Source organism: Felis catus, chromosome A3 (assembly GCF_018350175.1).
Source record: "Felis catus isolate Fca126 chromosome A3, F.catus_Fca126_mat1.0, whole genome shotgun sequence".
Taxonomy (NCBI): Eukaryota; Metazoa; Chordata; class Mammalia; order Carnivora; family Felidae; genus Felis; species Felis catus.
Window position 1 is genome coordinate 25,811,159 of NC_058370.1, and position 19,782 is coordinate 25,830,940.

The following is a 19,782-nucleotide window of genomic DNA, read 5'->3' on the forward strand; positions in this document are numbered from 1 at the left end:
AACGTGTGAATGGATGAATCAAGGGGTCTGCCACTGCCACCGACTGGCTGTGTGACCCTGGGTCAGTCTCTTGCCCTCTCTGTGCCTTGTGAAACAAGATGGATAGTCCCAAATATCCCTTCCAGATCCCACCCAGGTCTCTACCGCCCCAGTTGCCCCCTCCCTATCCCAATGGAGGGAATAAAAGGAGCCACACAGGAGGGTGCAGAAATTGTTTTTTTATTGCAGGGGGTGGAGGGCGGTGAGCACAGAGGCTGCTGTCCCAACCATGAGGAGAAGGATCTGTTAGGGCTCCTTCCGGCTGAACTTAGGCTGTCACTCTGGTTGGATGGTGGCTGTACCTTACCAGATGGAGATGCTATGTGGGGCACAGTCAAGCCACTGGGAACTGAGCTGGAATGAGACCACAAGGGCTTAGGGCACTGACCGCAGTGGGGTTGTTGTGGATCCCTGTCAGCCACCAGACCCTGCTGCCCGAACTCTTTTCCACAATATCCTACAGAGTCTCACGTCTTGGAGAAGGGACTGGCACCTGTGGTTTGGGGTTTGTCTCTGGCACCTGACACGGACCTGTCCTCCTCCCCTCACCCTTCTCTCCCCTCACCTTAGGAGCAATGGCAGATGTGAAAAGACTGATCAGAGGCCAAGACTAGAGCCAGGGTTCAGGGCTCGGTATATGACCAGGATCGTGGATCAGTCTGAGATCAAGGTCAGGGCTCAGTCTGTGACTAGGATCCAGGCTCATTCTGGGTGTCGGAATAAGGCTCAAGGTGCAGAGTGTAACCAGGCAGGGTTCAGGCTGGGGCCAGGGTCACAGCTCAGTCTATGACCAAAATTAGGGCTCAGCCTGCTGCTAAAAAGAGAGAAGCCAAGCCTTGCTTTGGCTTCACCACAGGTGCCTGTGGAGGGGCCTCCTCCCCTGAATGGGGCACAGAGCCACCCCTTACCTTTGGTTGGGCATCACAGCAACCCTTCTCATGCCCCTCTTCAGGCAGCAGCTTGCGGTTTGCTGTCCTTTGGAAGTTTATCTGAAGGGACAAAATAAATAGCAGGCCTCATTCTCCAATAGAAACCAGACCCCAATGGCTGCTGCTCTCCAGCGGGTCAGTCTGACAGCCATGGGACCTCAGGCATGTCAGTTCACTTCTCTGAGCCTCAGTTTGTTCATCTGTAAAATGGGTATAATGACAGCACCCACCCCACAGGGTTGTTGCGAGGCTCCAATGGGATGGTGTATGCAGAGTGTAGAGAGATCGCCCAAGGAACTGACCTGTGGCTGTTTCCATAGAAGGGCCACCTCCAGGACCCTGATACCTTCACCTACCCACTTCTACTGCTCGGCAACCCCAGCCACGCCTGGAGACCCAGAGAACAAAGAAAGCCGCTCCCCACCCCCCATGGCTGGAGGAGAAGCCACGGCTTTTCACAAGGAGGGAAAGAGGCCAGCTTTTCCTCTGAATCCACTCATCAGCCTCCGGTGTTTACAATCTTGGTTCACCCAGGAGGAAACCCAGGCTCAGAGAGGCAGACCCACTTGAACAAGGCCCCATAGCTGCTAAATAGGAGAGCCAGGATTTGAACCCAGATATGGCTGCTCTTCTTTCTCACATCTCACAGGCAGGTTCTGTGGGTTTAAAGAGGGATGATAGAGAGCTCTCAGAGGCCCACAGAACCCCCTCAGTTCTGCAAAGACTCCATCCAGCCACACTCCTCCAGCTTGCTCAGACGTTGGGTCCTCCTGCTTCTCCAGGGTCCCCTGGCCAGACCTACCGTGGGGTGGGTGCAGGGTTCGTGCTTAACCTTAGAAGGCTGCAGAGGGAAAAGCTCCCCCCCTGCCGCCGTCCCCAGGCTGTGACTTACCAATGATGTCATGTAAAATATGTTCATCCACGGTGGAGACCAAGAGGTGGATCAATGGGCACACCTGTGGGGCCAGAGGGGTGCGGGCGGAGAAACAGGGCAGAAGGGAAGCAGGGGGGGGGGGAGGAGGGCCAGGAACAGGAAGGAGGACAAATCATTATCAGCTGGGGAGAAACTGCCAGCTGCCCAGGAGTATCTCAGAACCTTTGACCCTTAGGATTCTAGAACAACAGAAACTTAGAACAATAGGATGTTAGAATTCTAAAACCTTAGAACATTGGAACCCTAGAACCTTGAGAATCTAGAATCCTAGATTCCTACACTCAGAATCCTAGAACCCTACACTCTTGGAAACCTTGAACCTTGGCACCCTGGAATTTTAAGGAATCAGATGGGGCCCTGGGAACCATAGAGCAGAGTTTCTCACCATTCTGTGTGTACAGTCCCCTGAGGATCTCACTAAAATGCAAATTCTGACTCAGCACGTCTGGGGTGGTGGTGGGGCAGGGGGGCGGGCTGAGAGCCTGCATTTCTAGTAAGCTCCCTGGTGAGGGTCCGTGCTGCTGGTCAGAGGACCACATTTTGAGTAGTGAGGCTCCCGTTCAGTGAATCACAGAGCCACGTGGAGGAGTTTTCTTTCACAAACCCAGATTCCCAGCCCCCTTCCAGAATGACTGATTCAGAATGTCTGGAACTTTGTGTGTACATATGTGTGTACGTATGAAAATGATGAAAATACCTATTTTTACAGGTTGGTGTTTATTGCTTTAATTAATTATCTAAGTGATATTAATTTCTAATTATGGTGGAGATATAGTTTTAAGATAAATGTATTTAAATAAGTTTAAGTAAAATTGCATTGTTTAAAGGAACACATTAGCTAAAAAGGCCAGGTAGATATGGCCAGTGGCTCAAGTTTGGGACCCAATGATTTCAGCTACTGTCAGGCCCTGCTCCTCTCTCCTGCTCCCCAGGCTGAGTAAAGGGGTGCAGGTTCCAGCTGACAGCCCGAGGAGAAGTTTGCACCTTGGAAGAAAAGGTGCCAGAGAATACGATCAGGCCTGTGAATGGTACACCTGCCTCCCTTCTCCCCCGCCCGCCCCCCTCATGTCTCTGGGGCCCCTGGAGTGGAGGACTCACATCCTTCTCTATCAGGTGGGACACAGTCTTTTCCAGGATGCTGGTCATGGAGTTCAGGACCTTGTTGATCAGTTCACTGTGGCTGGAAAAGAGAGGCAACTGATAAAGCCAGGCAAGTGGGGAGAACTGCCACATAGCAGCGGAGAGGAGGGTGGGAGATGATGTAGCACCTTGAAGTCACATAGACCCAGGGACACTGTGATGCCTTTCTAACCACAGAGTGCTGTTCAGGGGCACCCCACGTCTGACCAGAGGCTCACCTCAACCTGTGAGAGTCTCCTCACAACCTTAAGACTTCATTCATTCATTTATTCAACACATATTTACAGATCACCACCTACATGCCAGGCACTAAGCTGGGCTGGGGCCACGGGGAGGAGCAAAACACAAGCACCATGCCTCCTGGTACCTAAGCGTGAAACAAGTCTTGCTAAGTCTGGCTCCTTCCCACCTTCAGCTCTCAGCATGACCGACACCTCCTCCGAGCAGCCTTCCCTGACTGCTCGCCTAAGAGAGTGCTTTGCATCAGACCGCTATGTGTCTGACATTATAATCTGACATTTTCTTTGAGGGCTCTTTCCAGATGGACTGGAAGCTTGTCTGCCTGCCTTTCCCTCAGGACAATAAACTCCAGGAAAACAGGGTCCTTGTCTGTTGTCATCAAAAATTCTCCAGAGTTCAGAGCCTATCTGGGACATAGCAGATGTTCAAGCATTTTTGGCTAAAAGAAGCAATGAAGTAAATATAGAATTAAATATATAAGGACAACTTGGGACAAGTACTCTGAAGAGCTAGAGTAGACTATTTCGAAGGAGAATAGAAGGAAACTTTTTAAAATCTTTTTTTTAAGTTTATTTATTTTGAGAGATAGAGAGCAAGAGCATGTGTGCAAGCAGGGGAGGGGCAAAGAGAGAGGGAGAGAGAGAATCCCAAGCAGGCTCGGCACTGTCAGCACAGAGCTCGATGTGGGGCTTGAACTCACAAACCATGAGATCATGACCTGAGCTGAAATCAAGAGTCAGACACTTAACCAACTAAGCCACCCAGGCGCCCCAGGAGGAAGCATTGCTAGAACCTGAAGGTTAAGAAGAACATGGAGGTGGAGGGGCAAGGTGTTCTAGGAGGCCGGAACAAGGACAGGTCTAGAGGTGGGAGAGAGGTTCTCTGAGCCCAGAGTAAGGGCCAGGGTGCCTGGAACACAGTGAGTGATGGCAAGAGCACAGTGATCTGAGGGTGGGGCCAGCTCATACTGAGCCCAGACAGCTGTGGGGAGCACTTGGGGTAAGCAGGCTGGGGACAGTAGAGAGGAATGCCATTTCACAGATGTGGACACTGAGACCCAGAGTGACAGGATGAATTCCCTGGGACCTGCAGACAAGGCCGTATCCAGCAGGGCTCAGGTCTGTCACTTTGTACCCCAGCCTTCCCAAATAACATCAGGCAGGAGAGCCTTTCTTTGGTTTGGGCGGGGGGAGGGAACTTCAGGCAACCTGCGGTCATATCCCTCGAGAGGGGTATGGTAGAGTAACCTCTGCTCATAGCCCTCACGGCTGAGAGCTGAGAAGCCAGCCTTGTTTCCTCCCAAAGCCAGCCTGCCCCAGCCCTCAGCTTCCAGCCTTTCCTCCTCCATGAGCCACCTCCAGGGTCACCCTTCCTCTCCCAATCCTCTTTCCCCGCCAAACGTGCCCTTTCAAGCACAGTTTAAGGCATAGGTTTTGTGGATTAACAGGGATCGATGATTTTAATGGAGAGGATTGAGTTTTCAAGATCTCATTTTGGGAATTTTCCAGTGGGTGGAGGCCTCTCTGGGGGCAATCGGAAATTAGAGCCCATGGTAAGCACTGACTTCTCTTCTCCCCCCACCCCCACATGGAGGCAAGAAGGTGAATACAGTTTGTTGTTGTTGTTATTACGGCATATAACATAATGATAGAGGGGTCCATTTTTCAAGAAAAAGTAACAATCCTAAATGTGCACATGCACAAAACAACAGAGCTTCAAAAAGCAGGAAGCAGAATCCTGGCAGCACCGTAAGGTGGAACGAACAGATTCGTGCTCAGAGGTCAACACTCTGGTCTCGGTAACGGAGAGAACAAGGAGACAGAGTCCGCATGGGTATTATGATCCCTGAGAGCTTAGTGTGTGCCAGGCTGGGTGCCAAACACTTGTGTCTTTCCATCTGGTCGGCTCAGCAACTGAGGAGCAGGCATTATTATTACCTTCACTGAAGGGAAAACTGAGGCTCGGAGGGGCTAAGTTGGTCACAATGTTACAAGCTGGTAGCAGAGCCAAGGTCTGTCTGACTCCAGAGCGAAACTCCTTTTCGCCACATGGTGCTGCCTCGTGGGTATAGGAATAGGGCTGAGATTAGGGGTCCTCAACTCCCCCGAGAGCCCAGCTCTGCTGAGGTGGAACAAGGGCCTTACCCGTCCAGCAAGGTGATGGAGATGCTGTCTGAGTCACTGAGGCATTCTCCCACGACCACTTTGGGGATGCCAGTCTGGGCATCGGTTTCAAGTCTGAGGCTAGTCAGGAGGTCCAAAGAAACCTTCAGGTTGACCTTCTTGCCAATGAGAGGCCTGTAGGAAATAAGATTCCCAGTGAATGCAAGTCGAGAAGGCCTGCTAAGCTTCCTCCACTGTGGGTACGCACTACCCAGGATGTCTATGGCTGATGTCAGTGTCATCTATATTCCTTATGAGACTGACATATTTATGTTAGGGGCGTCTTTGCCTGGCCACATGGATATGGCTCATATGACATTTTTATATAGCACCACTGTAAATTAAAATAATAACAATAGTTAACAGTTATCGAGGGCAAATTATATGCCAGGCATTTCTAAAATGCCTGGATTAATCCATGTCATCACACAAACACCATGAGGGAAAAGCACTATTATCTCTATTTTCAAAATGGGGAAATACTGGTACGGACAGGCTAAGCAACCATCCCAAGATCTCATTGCCAATGAATGATGGAGCCCCCGTGTCCTCCATTTATCTGCTTCCACACATGCTCATTCTCCTATCTATCTTTCTTAAAGTCATTAATATACTTTAAAATTGTATTTGTCACATACGCCCTTCATTATATACTGTACAATACTATATGCATTAGGCACAGTGGTCCTTGCCATTCAAAGAGAGTCTCAAGAGAGCAGATAATGCTGGAGGAAATTTTGCCAAAGAGTTGTGAATGCTCATGTTTTCTCAATTTTTCAAATTTTACAATTAGATTGTAAAAGTTACAAATTTTACAATCGTACAAATGTTACGATTTCAGAAATATTTAATGGAAGGTTCTTTTTAAAAAAATTTTTTTTAACGTTTATTTATTTTTGGGACAGAGAGAGACAGAGCATGAACGGGGGAGGGGCAGAGAGAGAGGGAGACACAGAATCGGAAACAGGCTCCAGGCTCTGAGCCATCAGCCCAGAGCCCAACGCGGGGCTTGAACTCACGGACCGCGAGATCGTGACCTGAGCTGAAGTCGGACGCTTAACCGACTGAGCCACCCAGGCGCCCCTGGAAGGTTCTTTTAAAAGAGACTTGGTGATGGCCAAAGTTCATCAGAACATTTTAAGGGCTCAGATCTTAGAGCTGGAAAGGCCCCCTCATTTACAGATTGGGAGACTGAGGCCCAAGGCCACATAGCAGCATGGAAAAGTGCCTGGTTCCAATTTGGGAATCCCCTGGCCATGCTGCACGGCCACTCCCCAATCCCAGATTCGAATGCATACTCACAGAGCCAGGGTGACATTAGCGGTGACGGGGACCCTTATGTTAATGCCTTCGCCATCAGGAGTCAGTTCAATTCTGATATTCAGGATGCGGGAGTTAAGGATGTTCAAGCTGTGCAAAAACCACGGTTTGCCTTTGTTATTCCTCGTGACAGCCATGCTTCCCTGATGCCAGCATCACGCTGAGCATTTGGGCCTCACCACCCCTGCCTTCTTTGGCCTTCACGGTCGCCCTGTTCGGAAGATTGATCCTCTCCATGTTGGGGCGTAGCAAAAACGGGCACTCAGATGGATGTCATTTCCCCCACAGATTCTGGGGAGCAATAAGTGTCAGCATCAGAACTTGAACCCAGAACCGTCTGACTCCAAAACTCTATGTGTGGAGCCAGCTATGTGGTATGAATTCCAGTTTTCTCTCTCCTGAGGGAATCCAGACTTTTACCCTCAGCTATATTTGGAGAAGAAAGGTCTTATTCCTTGGAAGAGGGACTTCAGGCACCCGCAAGCAGGTGGGGGTGAGGATTAAAGGGACCTTCACCGGGATCCCGAAATTACAGAATGTGGAAGCCCAAACCCATGAGCTGCTCGGACTGGCCCCCGGCCCTGCTTCTAATTTGCCCAAGCCCTGATGAACCTGGCCTCAGACGGCCTCAGCTCTATGAGGAGGAGCAAGGTTTATCCACCCTTCTGTCTTTGATCTTAAACTCACCTCACCAAAGATGTGTGTACCCTTTTCCTGAAGCAAAGCTCTCCACCTTGAAGCATCAACTCACCTCAAAGTCCCGTTCTTAAGTGAGAGGACCTTCGAAAGAGCATCGTTCACCAACTTCTCAGCTTCCTGCAGCTTCTGCTTGGCCAGCTGCCAAACCTTGGAATCCTGAAGCACCGCCACGTCAGCCTTCAGTTTCTGAAGGATAGCTGACAAAAACAATTGCCATTGAGAGTTGTGTGCCATTTATGGAGCAGTGACCATGTACGAGGCGCTAGGTAAGACCATTTGCCTATGTTATTTTATTTACTCTTCCTAACAGCCCAAATGAGGTAGATATTGTTATTATCTGCATTTTCAGATGAGGAAATAAAGGACCGAAAGGTTAAGAAATGTGCCTAAAGTCGTGTGGCTGGGGAGCCTTTTTTCCTTCCGTGCTGCCTTCGTACTAATACATACTCATCATTCGTACCCAGAGCAATCGATCAACGAACGAGGCAATTGATATCGACTGTACACCAGCTTCTAGTTGAGGTGGGGGGGGTGGTCTATTGCTCTGAATGAGATGTTCACACAAGTTTCAGAAACTGGGTCAAACAAAATGAAGAGAATAAACTAAGAAATGGAAAATCCAGAATCAAGGGAAAAGTATGGCTCCAACTCATAAAAGTGGCAAATGGGAGTTCGAGGATGAGAGCTTGGCAGCAGGCATTTAGAGGCATTCGTAAAGGGGTGCCTGCGTGCCTCAGTTGGTTAAGGGTCCATCTCTTGTTTTCGGCTCAGAGCATGATCTCACAATTTGTGAGATCGAGCCCCAAGTTGGGATCTGCACAGAGCCTGCTTGGGATTCTCTCTCTCTCTCCCTCTCTCTCTGCCCCTCCCCGGCTCCCACTCTCCCTCTGTCTCTGAAAGTAAATAGACAAACATTTACAAAACAACAACAAAAAGAAATCAGAATTAAAAAAGGAGACAAAATTAAATAAATATAAAGCTAGGTAGCTTTAAAGCTACCTAGGCTTAGGGGTGCCTGGGTGGCTCAGTTGGTTAGGCATCTGACTCTTGGTTTTGTCTCGAGTCATGATCTTGCAGTTTGTGGGATCAAGCTCCATTTTGGAGCTGTTAGCATTGCTGTTAGCCCGGAGCCTGTTTGGGATTCTCTCCCTCCTCTCTCTCTGCCCCTTTCCCCCTCCCCACTCAAACGTGTGTGTGTGTGTGTGTGTGTGTGTGTGTGTGCGCGCGTGTGTGTGTGTGTGCTCTCCCTCTCAAAATAAATAAATAAACTTAAAAAAAAAAAGCTACCTAGGCTTAGGGCTTAAGTATGGCTAATTTCCAATGAACTAATACAAATTAATAAGAACATTGAACAACGTAGCAGAAGAATAGGCTATGAATATGAACAAAATGTGCTAAAATATGTAAACAGCTAATAAAATATGGAAAAAATGAGTGGATTCTTTCATAATTGGAGAAATACAAAGTGAAATGAGTTATAATCTTTTGTCTATGAGATTAGCAAAACACTTAAGTTGCCCATACTAGTGCTGTCAAGGGTGGGGAGGGGAAGGTGCTCTCCCAAGACTAACGGAGAGAATGTTAATGTAAGGGATTATTTGTCAACAACTACTGTAATTTAAAATATGCATAACTTTTGAACTTTTGAAATCTCACTTTTAGGAATTTATCCTACGTGTATATTAGGAAAAGTTTGCCACGATGTAGTATGTAAAGGGATATTCATTTGAGCATTGCTTATTCCTAGAAAAATAAGTGAATGAACTAGAACTGAATAGCCACCTTTCTCAGCAAACCACTCATAAAGAGCATCCCCTGGTGGCAGCCTCTGGTAATGCGGGCATAGAATTTAGGCCAATCATCTTGATAACTCACATTCAACTGTATTGTCAATGGTCTCAAGTCCTTTTTCAACAGCAGGTTTCAGCTTGTCCACAACATTATTCAGGTCGTTGCTAAGGTCTCCAAGAAGAGATGCCGAGGTCCCAGTGAGCAGGCCGCACAAGAGAACAAGTTTCCAAAGCTGAAGCATCTTGTCTTAACACTTTGACACCAGGAGGAACAAGAGTGAGAATTACCCAGAGAGAAAAGGATCATCTTTGATAAGCACCTGTTACTCTTACACTTAACATTCCTTTAAGGTAGATGTGGTCATCTGCCGTTTTACAGATGGGCAACCCAGATCAGAAAGCTAGAGCAACTTGCCCAGAAACACATAGCCAGTGAGTGGAGGAGCTGGAATTTGGCAAGTCACACTTAGTTCCAAGTCTGTGCTCTTTACACAAAGGTCCTTTGCACATGCTAGCGCCTCTGCCTCCTTGTCTTTGCAATTTTACCTAAGTTACTTCCTACTGACTCTCCAGCTTCAGTAAGACATCACGCCCTCTGTGAAGCCCACTCTGGCCCCTTCCCAGAGTCAAGGTTAGGGGGCACCCCCCCACACACACCATCTTGCTGTCTTCATCCTCTGATCAGAGTTCTGGATGTCAATAATAATGCTACACTCAAAATATTAGCTAATCCAAGTGGCCCCATCCTTCTGTCTCTTGCCCCCCAAACATTCTGAAGATCGCCACCAGGGGTGCCATCAGGGGGAAAGCCTACCACTCACAGGTTTGGAGGAGGATGTCCGCAAATCCTTGCTCCTCTGCACAGTCTCCTGGGATCTGCTAGGGGCTGGTGGCCTTTATGTGGTGGTGACAGGATGGGAGGCTGTGCACAGAAGCAAGCCCTGGTTCCGGGGCCATCCAGAGCGATTCCAAAGAAAATAACCCCTGTCCAGGATGAGCAGAGAGATTTCCAGCCCAAAGGTCACCCAGGATGCTTGAACTGAAATGGATGGACACGCAGAGGACTTTCTGCCAAGACTAAGACCAGGTTCTCATGGAGCATCCAGCTGCCAAGACAGTGGCCATTGTGAGTGGGGGTTGGGGTAAAGACTGAGAATGGATGAAGAGGAGAATGTTCTGGTGGGAGGACCAAGAGTGATCATCCAGCTAATTCTGTCCTCACTTGGGAACTGAGGCACGGAGAGGGGAAGTAACCAATTTGAGGTCACCCAGCAAGACAGGTCCAGAGGTAGGGCTAGAATTATGGCTCACAGAGAGTCAGGGTCAGCGACCAGGGAGGTCATTCTACCCAACCCTCCTCTGGTGTCTGAATGCTCTTCACAAAATCTCGCGTGGTGGAGCCAGCCTCAGTGCGATGTTTGTGCTGACGGAGAGCTTCCTATCCCCCACAGCCTGTTTCATCTAGCTGGTCGGGAGCTCCTCCTGGGAGTGAACAAAACTTGCCCCACATTACCTCCATATATGTGGGCAATAGTGAGGCCCAGAAAAGTCGAGCTTCTCACCTGAGGCTGCACAGCCAGTGTCAGGAGATACGCACCAACAGCCTCGTCCCTGGTCTCCCTCTGCCCACTTGCCTCCATTCGCTCTACTCTCAGCACAGCAGCCGGAGGGGTGTTACTCAGCCTACCCCCAGAGTCCTCGCCATGGCTCTCGAAGCCTGTGTCCTCTGTGCTCTGCCTTTCAGAATCATCTCCTACCTCTCCCTCCCCAGCCCCTACTGGCCTTCCTTCTGTTTCAGAAAGGTGCCAACCTCTTTCCTGCCGTGGTCCCTCGCAGAGGCTGTGCTCTCATCCCCAGCTGTCCCCAGCCCTTGACACCCACCTCCCCAGAACCTCCCTGACTGTCCAGCTGAGGGAGCCAGCCGCTCCCACCCTCAGCTCCTTGCCGGCTTCTTTCACAACAAATCATCACAACTGGGTTTTTTTTGTTTTAACTTGTTTCCTGCCCCCCAGCAAGTTGTTACTGTCCTGTGCTCTGGGCCTTCCTCTCGCATGGGTCCCTAAGACACTGACCTGTCCTTAGAATGTTCCGGGCCTCTCCCTGGAGCACCCTGTAAAGCCAGCCACCCACCTGGGCAGGTGGTGAGGTCCCCATCACCAGGGATGCTCAGAAATTGGACTAGGTGATTGCTGAGGTCCCGTGCAGCTTCATGTGGCTGGAGCTGTGGTTCCAGATCTCCCTGACCTAAGTTTAAAGAGTGATGTGCATTTTCACAATTCTTCCCTTCAGGTTCTCTTTCTGCCTGGGTCCGGCTGCCTTCCTGGGGATGTGGTTTCGTCAGGCTTCCTGCCTCTTTCTTTTTCTCACCTGCCTGGCCCCGCTGTGGCCTCCTGGAGCCACCGTGGTTGTTGTGGCACCGTTCCTCAGCACAGAGCACATCAGGACAAAACCAGCCTCTCCCCCTGGCGTAGCTGCCTCTCACAGCTGAGCTCTGAGGTGATGTTGACTAGAAGCTCCTGTCCCCTGGGGTGCTCCTGGGGTGGCACAGAGACAGGCGAGTGAGTAGTGGGCCCTACACTTCCCCTGTGCAGCTCAAAGGTCCTGCTTCCTAAGGAGCCGTATTCTCCGGATCATTCTCTCCTCTGCTGCTTCACTGGCTCTGCTTACAGGCCCTCGCCACACCCTTAAGGGCTCCCATCTGCTGGAGCATTTGGGGGAATCCCCCAAATCTGGTGTAGACCAGGCTAAATCTATCAAAATGGAGGGAACTCAGGCCCTCTTCTTCCTGGGGCTCTCCAGATCCTACTCCTAACAGTGGTGTGGGACTCTTGAACAAGCACATTTACACACGTGTGCACACATGCACACATATGGGCGTGCGTGTGCACGTGCAAGAACAAGATGGCACAAGATAGACTCCTCTGAAGAAAACAGATATGTTTCCCTGCCCACAATGAGGAGAACTTACAGAAGCCTAGAGATCATGTTACCGCAGTTCTGAATGAGAAGAGCTTACTACCCACAAAGCGGGGTTTGGGTCTCCACAGGTTGCCTGGGTCTGTTTTTTCCTTTAAAGACTTTAGATACAGGGGCGCCTGGGTGATTCAGTCGGTTAAGCGTCCGACTTCAGCCCGGGTCATGATCTCACGGTTCGTGGGTTCAGGCCCCACATTGGGCTCTGTGCTGACAGCTCAGAGCCTGGAGCCTGCTTCGGAATCTGTGTCTCCCTCTCTCTCTGCTCCTCCCCTACTCGCACTCTGTCTCTCAAAAGTAAGTAAAAAACATTAAAAAAAAAAGATGAAAAATAAATAAATAAATAAATAAATAAATAAATAAATAAATAAACAAATAAGGACTTCAGATACAATTATCTGGTGAAGACCACTGGAGAATGAAACCAATACTAAGGAAATGAGAAAGTTTGTCATTTGAGTGTCTAGATCCAACTGTACCTGAAGTCATGTATATCTCTGGACTTTTTGGTTCAAATAAATTTCTTCTTCCCCTTTTTTTTTTTTTTTTTTTGCTTAAGCCCGTGTGAGTGGGATTCCTGCCACTCAAACCCACAGCAGTCCTGACTCACACCTTTGTAGGCTCACGCTGGCCTCCTCCCTTCCAATGCTGAGGGTTACACCCTATATACTGCAGACCCCGAAGCCAGAGGGAGCTGAGAGTGCATCAGTTTAACCTCCGTGCTGGGAAGTCTGGGGAGCCTGTGGCCCAGAAAAGGAGAAGGACTGTGCAGTGACCTTGGACCCCTCTTATCTTCCTCTTTTCTTGTATGGCTTTCAGTTTTGTTGGAATTTTCTAATTTGGGCAATAGCCTTAGAAAAAGAAAAGATCAGGGGCGCCTGTGTGGCTCAGTCAGTTAAGCGTCCAATTCTTAATTTTGGCTCAGGTCATGATCTCACGGTGCGTGGGTTCGAGCCTCATGTCAGGCTCTGGGCAGACAGTACGGAGCCTGCTTGGGATTTTCTCTCTCTCCCTCTCTCTCTCAGCCCTTCCCCCGCTCATGCTCTCCCTCTCTCTCTCAAAATAAATAAATAAACATAAAAAAAGATTAAACAAAATTACTTAGGAAGCATGTTTAACGTACAGGTACTTGAGTCTCATCCCTAGCTAATTTGGGTCAGGGGTTCCTGGAACCCCAAGGGGGTCCGTGTTTAGGCTACCCCCGGGGGTGGGGGGCGGTTGACCAGAAACGAAAACACCTGGACTGGATGACTCACTCAGAGGTGCCTTGTACCTTGATTCCTATGGCCTACCTGTGACCCTTCCCCAACCTCTGGAGCCCCAGCTCAGCCTAGACATGACTGGAACAAGCCTATAGCTCATGTGCACAGCACCCTACAGTGTAGTCTCTCTTGTAGAAGCTGGTATGAGACCCATACCAGCAGACGATGGACAGTAACAACTGCCATTTATTGGGCACCTACTTTGTACGGTGCTTTGACTTCATCTGGTTTCGTCTCCCCAGCGGATTTGCGGGGCGTGTTACTGCCCCGTTTCTCAGATGAGGAGCGTGGGGCTGGGGCGGGAAAGACAACTTGCTCGAAGCTGGGGACAGGAGAGGGCAGGGCTGGGAAATGGTAACCCGCTGATTGAGAGCGGCTGTTCCAGGCGCGGCCTCTTGGGAGAAGCAGCGAGTTCCCCTTTTCTGCCCAAGTGCCCTGCACCCGGTAGGGGCAGGGGAGTGTCCGGCAGCTGCTGGGTGCCTGGTGCTGGGCTCGATGCTTTCGGGGCACTTTCCCCAGCTAGTCCTCACGACCACCCTGTGAGGAGGTTTTGGGAGCCCCATTACCGGTTGAGAAAACTGAGGTTCAGAGAAAGGAGGTGGCTTGCCCTGGCCTTACAAAGACAGGAACTGGTCATCTGGGTCCCCAGGGAAGATCCCTCCACCCTTGTCACACTGAGGCCAGCTGGTGGGGCAGGAGAGCCCTGGAGCTTGAATATCCTGTTTATCCCTCAGCCTCTGCTGTTTGAGTTGGTTGTAACGCCTGGTGCCCTGGGCCTGTGTCAACCCGGAACAGTCCCCAGGAAACGCCAATGGGTGCCACTTGGCATCAGGCTGGGGAGCCCTGGCAGAGGGCTCAGGAGCATCTCGTGTGTCTCCTCTGTTCCCCCACCTGCCACTCAGTAAGGACCCGGCGGCCTGTCCTTCAAGCAAACGTGGCCCGGGCGAGGGTGGGATAGGACTAGTGGCTGGGGACCTAGCTCTCCTCACGCTGACCGTGGTGCTACCGTTAGAGCATGAGCAGGGTGGCGGCCCAGGTCCCCAAGCCTGGGGCGGGGACCTGGAGAACCCCTCTAATAGAGCTGTGCTGGGTGGCCTTGGACCAGTCATCAGACCCCCCCCCTCGCCTGGCACCTAGTTCTGCCAACGTGGGGCCCCCCTCTTCCTCCGGCCATGGGGCACAGAGCTGAGGACAGGGCTGAAATCCCTGAAGAGAGTTTTTCCCGCCCCAGGAACACAGCCCAGAAGGCCGAATGTGTTGCAAAGACCTCAGGCCTCAGTTTCCTTGTCTGTAACATGGGATAAACACCCCCGTGCCTGGATCCCAGGGGCAAAGTGGAAATCAAAAGGGTGCCGAGGGGGCTCTGAGGGTGGTGGTCAGAGCCTGGCTCGGGGCTTGGGCAGGCCTGGCTTCGAATCCCCTGTCTCTGCCTGTTGCTGGCTGAATGACCTGGATAAGGGGTGTCGTCTCTGGAAGCCTCAGGTTCCCAATCTGTGAAATGGGACTAACAGCGGGACTTACCCGCCAGGGGTGTTGTTGAGGATGAGGAGGGTAACCCGTGTGGAGGGGTTAGCACGAGGTAGGCCCTCGACACATGGTAACAGCAGTGACGAGGGTGATTATCGTTATTGCTGGTTTCTGGTCCCTTCACTCCTGTCCACCTCGGTTTTCCCGTCTGCACGCAGCCCTGCCACCACGGGGTTAGTGACAAGGCTAAAGGAGACAGTGCATCCTATAGGCTTCATGCTCACCTAGCAGCGGCTGTGCCTCTTCTTTTTGTGTGCAGTGAGGTCCTGGTGAGCTGAAATGGGTTCAGGCCCCCCGTATACCAGTGCCCACCAGTCCTGGCTCCCTGGGCCGCTGGTGTGTGGCTCGTGCATTTCCTCACTGGGCCTCAGTTTCCCCTCCCGGGCCAATTTAGGGAGGTCTGAGAACTCTGGTCTCATGCACGACTTTGACTGATCGCAGGGCTCGATGGAACATTCTGCTGAGATGGCCTCTGAGGCAGCTCCGGGGCTTGAAGGGGATGGTTGGCGAGTGATGTCTGCCACCTTTCAGGACGGACAAGAGGAGCCTGGGTGATCACTAACGGTCCCTCCGGCTTGGCCTGAGCACATCTGCGTTGAGTTGGCCTTGGTTGTGTGTCTCAGTCTTTCCCCTTGTTGACTGTGTGACAGCAGGCCAGTGCCCTAACCTCTCTGAGCCTCTGTTATTTTTAGCATAAAGTGAGAATCAGAATGGTCTCTACCTCAGAAGAGCTGCTAGCGGGGGGCCAGAAGAGGAAATGGCAGTGGAGAGCCCAGCTCAGCTCCTGCTGGAGGTGTTCCGTGGATAACAGTTACCATCTTCGTTATTATTGCTGCAGTAAACAGTAGCGAGGGGTGATGCAGCACAGTGTGTAAGGGCCCAGGGAAATTGGGAGGATGACAAGAGACAGTGTGGGAGCATGACAAAGGACACAACAGGCCTGGGCTTAAATCCTCCCCCTGCCATTTACCAGCCCTGTGACCTCACCCTCCCAGAGACTCAGCCTTCTCATCTCCTAAGTGGGCACAATAAATGTGCCTACCTCCCAGGACCAGTCTGAAAAGGAGACAAGGTAACATGTGTACAGCCTGTAAGCGCTTTTGAAAGATGTGTGGTTCTCATCCTCCCTCTAGAATGGAAGCTCCAGAAGGCAGGGATTCTTTAAAAAAAACTTTTTTTTTTTTTTTTAACATGTATTTATTTTTGAGAGACAGAGTGAGACAGAGTGCAAGCCGGGGAGAGTCAGAGAGGGAGAAACAGAATCCGCAGCAGGCTCCAGGCTCTGGGCTGTCAGCACAGCTCAAACTCGCGAACAGCGAGACCATGACCTGAGCTGAAGTCGGACGCTTAACCGACTGAGCCACCCAGGCGCCCTGCTGTTATTATTTCTACACACAGGTCAAGGACTTCGCCCACAGGTGGCTCCCCCAAAGGAGAGCCATGGCTCTCTGTCTGCTAGTACTTTCCACGTGTATCTGCCTCTCCCCAGAGGTTATGGCACAACCCACCTCTCCTTTCTCTCTCTGGCCCCTGCTTGCTGACCTGTTTGGTGGCCCTCGGGCTGCAGAGTGGCCTTGAGCATGGGCTTGGCTGGCCAGGCCCACTTCTCCCCTCAGCTGTGCAGCCTTGGGTCTCCCTGGCCTCTCTGCTCTGGGTGCTAATGCTGGGCTCAGTGTTTCTCCGGTCTGCTGTGATGTCTGAGGATGTCAGTCTGGGGCTGGCACAATGCTGGGGTGCTGTATCAGTGTCCCCTCCCAGCCAAGCAAACGATCTCCAAACCCTCAGGACACGGGTGTGAGGGGGCACGCAAAGGGTCTTCGGTGGTAGCCGGGGAGGTCGGTCCCCTCCGAGGCCACCTGAGGTCCAGGCCGCTCGTCCGAGCCATCCCGGAAACAGAAACAGTGACGGCTCCTCTTGCGTATTCTGTCCCCTCTGTCCCCTCTCCAGGGGACAGGCAGTCTCCACGCATGGCAGGTATTTGCCTTTCGGGGACAAGGGCCCCAGGCTTGAGGGTCGTGGGATGAATTTCTCATTGAAAATCTCCAGTGAGGCATTAAGGATTAGCTGGCTGTCTCAAGGCTGGGACATGCTACCTTGGTGTGACTACTAATCTCCACCGTGGCAGCTTCCTGGTCCCACTGACCCAGCCCTTAACCTCTGAGCTGGTATCTTTTTCCCAACATGGCTCAATTCCCTGTCAAGAAAGGTCCTAAAAGGTCATCCAGCTCACTGAGACCAGACAGGGGGAGCGGTGGGGCTGAGGTTGCAGAGGGGTGGGGCCTGGGGGCTGGGCTGAGGCTCCCCCTCTCCACCCCTTCCTCAGGCGATGATGGCTGCAGAGATGCGCACCCACTCATCCACCCAGTGAAATTCCTTTATTTTACTGGAAAAGATTGAAAGGATTGTCCCTTTTCCTTTGAAATCAGTCAGGTGCGAATAATTCATCCAATTTACAATAGGCCCCCAGTTTCCCACACTTGAACTACCCACTCAGGAATTCTTGGCAAACAAGAAGGATCCAAGTGACAAATGTTTTCCCATGTATTGTCATTTTCGCGACTGCTAAATGTAACAGTGAACAAAGTTGTCATGATGTCACAGTCTGAAGACCTTTAATTACACATGTTGGGATCCTGGCGTTGGTTTTCTTTTCCTGATTTTAGAGAAAACACGTTTTGTTTTTTCAGCTCTCAAACAGTTCCCTCATTCGTTCACCCCCTCGTTCGTTCATTCATGTAACAAATGTAAGTTGTTTTGAGCTGGGACCACTCTTCCATTTGATCACCGTTTATTGGGCACCTCCTGAGTACCACAGCCTGTGTTGCAGTCAAAGATGAACTTGTCCCAGAGACAGGCCACCCTGTGGGGCAGTAGGTGAGCCCCTGCCATCACTCATGAGTGGCAGGAAATTATAGTGTCATAGGTACTCACTCCCCCCAGACAACCAGAGGCAGGTGCTATTTTGCTCCCATTTTATAGACAAGGAAGCTGAGGCACGGAGAAGCCAAGTGAATAGCTCAGGGTCACTCACAGTGAGTACTTGGGATCAGAGCCCAGGCAGCCTGGTCCCAGAGTCCATGCTCCGAGCCTCTCACACCACACACTCGTTTATACCCTGGTAACTCACACCCCCTTGGCCTGTGGGAGCCCGTCACGGGCGGGGGAAGCGCTCGGATTCGTGTCTCTTCCCTAGCACCACCCAGCCCAAGGTCGGTGTCAGAGGAAGCACTCATTAAAATGTGTTAGTTGGAGGAACGTGGACTGGAGCTCCTTCAGGTCACGGCTCATGGCTCATGGCTCCGCCATCATTGTGCGTCCGGCAGTCAGCTGTGGCCTGGCTTGCAGTGGGTCCCCATAAACACTGTAGTGCATTAGAATGCAAAGAACAGGTTAATGGACAGGCTGGCCATCTGGCCGAATAGATAAATGTAGGGGATGAGATCCAGAGTCCAGCGAGAAGATTCCAGAAACCTATGCCTCCCTCTCCCGTCCATCCTCCCATCCCTTCATCCATTCATTCATCCCATATTTATGGAGCTTCTATTCTGGTCCTGCCCCACGCCAGGTGCTGCGCCCCAGAGAGCATTCGTGTGTGCGTCTACCCTCAGACCCCATCAGAGTGTGGAGGCAAACATACTCGCCTGTGATTACTCTCCACGAAGCAGGTAACATACTTGAACATGTTCTGTGCTTTGAAAACCCCTGCAGATGGTCAGAATTTTTCCTCCTGAGGCTTCGCTGCTGTCCCTGACACAGAGCCTGGTCCTGGTGAAGGCCCTTCATAAACAGAATCGCGTTGAACTGAGCCTTTTGAGACTTGAACGAAATGATAAGACATTATGGTACAGGTGGAGACAGAGAAGACAGAAAACAAACACTGGCATAATCCCCAAAAATGGGGTGGCTTTGAGTATGTTTATCTTGCAGGGACTTGTAGTAATTGACCAGACCTCAGTTTAAGTCCTAACCCTCCTACTTCCTAGCTGTGTGACCTTAGGCAAGTTACATCACCTCTCTGAGCCTCCAATCCTCATTTGCAAAATAGAAATCACCCGAAGGCCAATTTGCTGACACTGGCATGAGGATTAGGTGAGGTTTAAGCCCCTCAGCACAGGGCCTGGCACATAGTAAGTGCTCAGTTAAGATAGGTCTGCAATGGCTGCCTGGGAGAAGGGTGGAGGGTCTCTATCCTGACCCTGCTTCTTACCAGCTCTGTGATTTTAGGCAAGGTAAGTCAGTTCTTCGAACCTTCTCTCTAAAACCAGGTGCTGATCCTGGCAAGGAGGGACTGGGGGTACATTAAGTGAGAGAAGGCAGAGTTCCAGAACACTAGGTAGAGGCCGCCCAGGTAAAAGAGGAGGAGAAAGTATGGAGAAAACAGCGAGCTGCCTGCCTTTCCTCACAGGACCTAGATCCAGTGGGATCTCCGCTTACCACCACGCTCAGGCTCTCTGTTTCTTCTGGATCATCCCCGGGACTTCCTCTCTGGCCTCCTGAACCTGCTTTGCATCAACTCCTCCCAGTGCCCAGAGCTAGGTCTGAGGATGTCACACCCAGACAGATCCCCCCCATCCTTCAGGGCACCCCTTCTATGAAGCCCTCACTGGCACACTTAGCCGGCACTTCTCACTCGTAGGTTTGGAACAGGTGTCTTCCTTGCACGCGCGTGCGCGCACACACACACAGACACACACGATTGTCAACTCGGGGAGGCCAAGGGCTCTGAACAAACCGCAGTGGTTGGGGTGCAGGAACAGGGACTGGCCG

General features: G+C 51.2%; 1 protein-coding gene across 1 annotated transcript; it reads right to left on the bottom strand.

Annotated features, from left to right (window-relative positions):
* Nucleotides 1-203: 203 nt before the first annotated feature.
* BPIFA2 (BPI fold containing family A member 2) lies at nucleotides 204-9,495 on the bottom strand. The gene is made up of 8 exons (XM_023251328.2): nucleotides 9,339-9,495; nucleotides 7,516-7,660; nucleotides 6,747-6,854; nucleotides 5,427-5,579; nucleotides 3,001-3,082; nucleotides 1,861-1,924; nucleotides 948-1,028; nucleotides 204-393 (listed from the first exon to the last, which is right to left on the bottom strand). The coding sequence occupies exons 1-7, from the start codon at nucleotides 9,493-9,495 to the stop codon at nucleotides 988-990; spliced, it is 750 nt and encodes a 249-aa protein (XP_023107096.1). The 3' UTR covers nucleotides 204-393; nucleotides 948-987.
* Nucleotides 9,496-19,782: the final 10,287 nt, after the last annotated feature.

Bases quoted from the DNA above. Each gene is read 5' to 3' on its own strand.
- BPIFA2 (XM_023251328.2), bottom strand. From the start codon at position 9,495: ATGCTTCAGCTTTGGAAACTTGTTCTCTTGTGCGGCCTGCTCACTGGG. The intron at 7,661-9,338 runs GTGAGTTATCAA...TGTTTTTGTCAG, and splicing joins CATTGACAATACAGTTGAAT to CTATCCTTCAGAAACTGAAG. The intron at 1,925-3,000 runs GTGAGTCCTCCA...CTGGCCCCACAG, and splicing joins CCCACCTGATAGAGAAGGAT to GTGTGCCCATTGATCCACCT.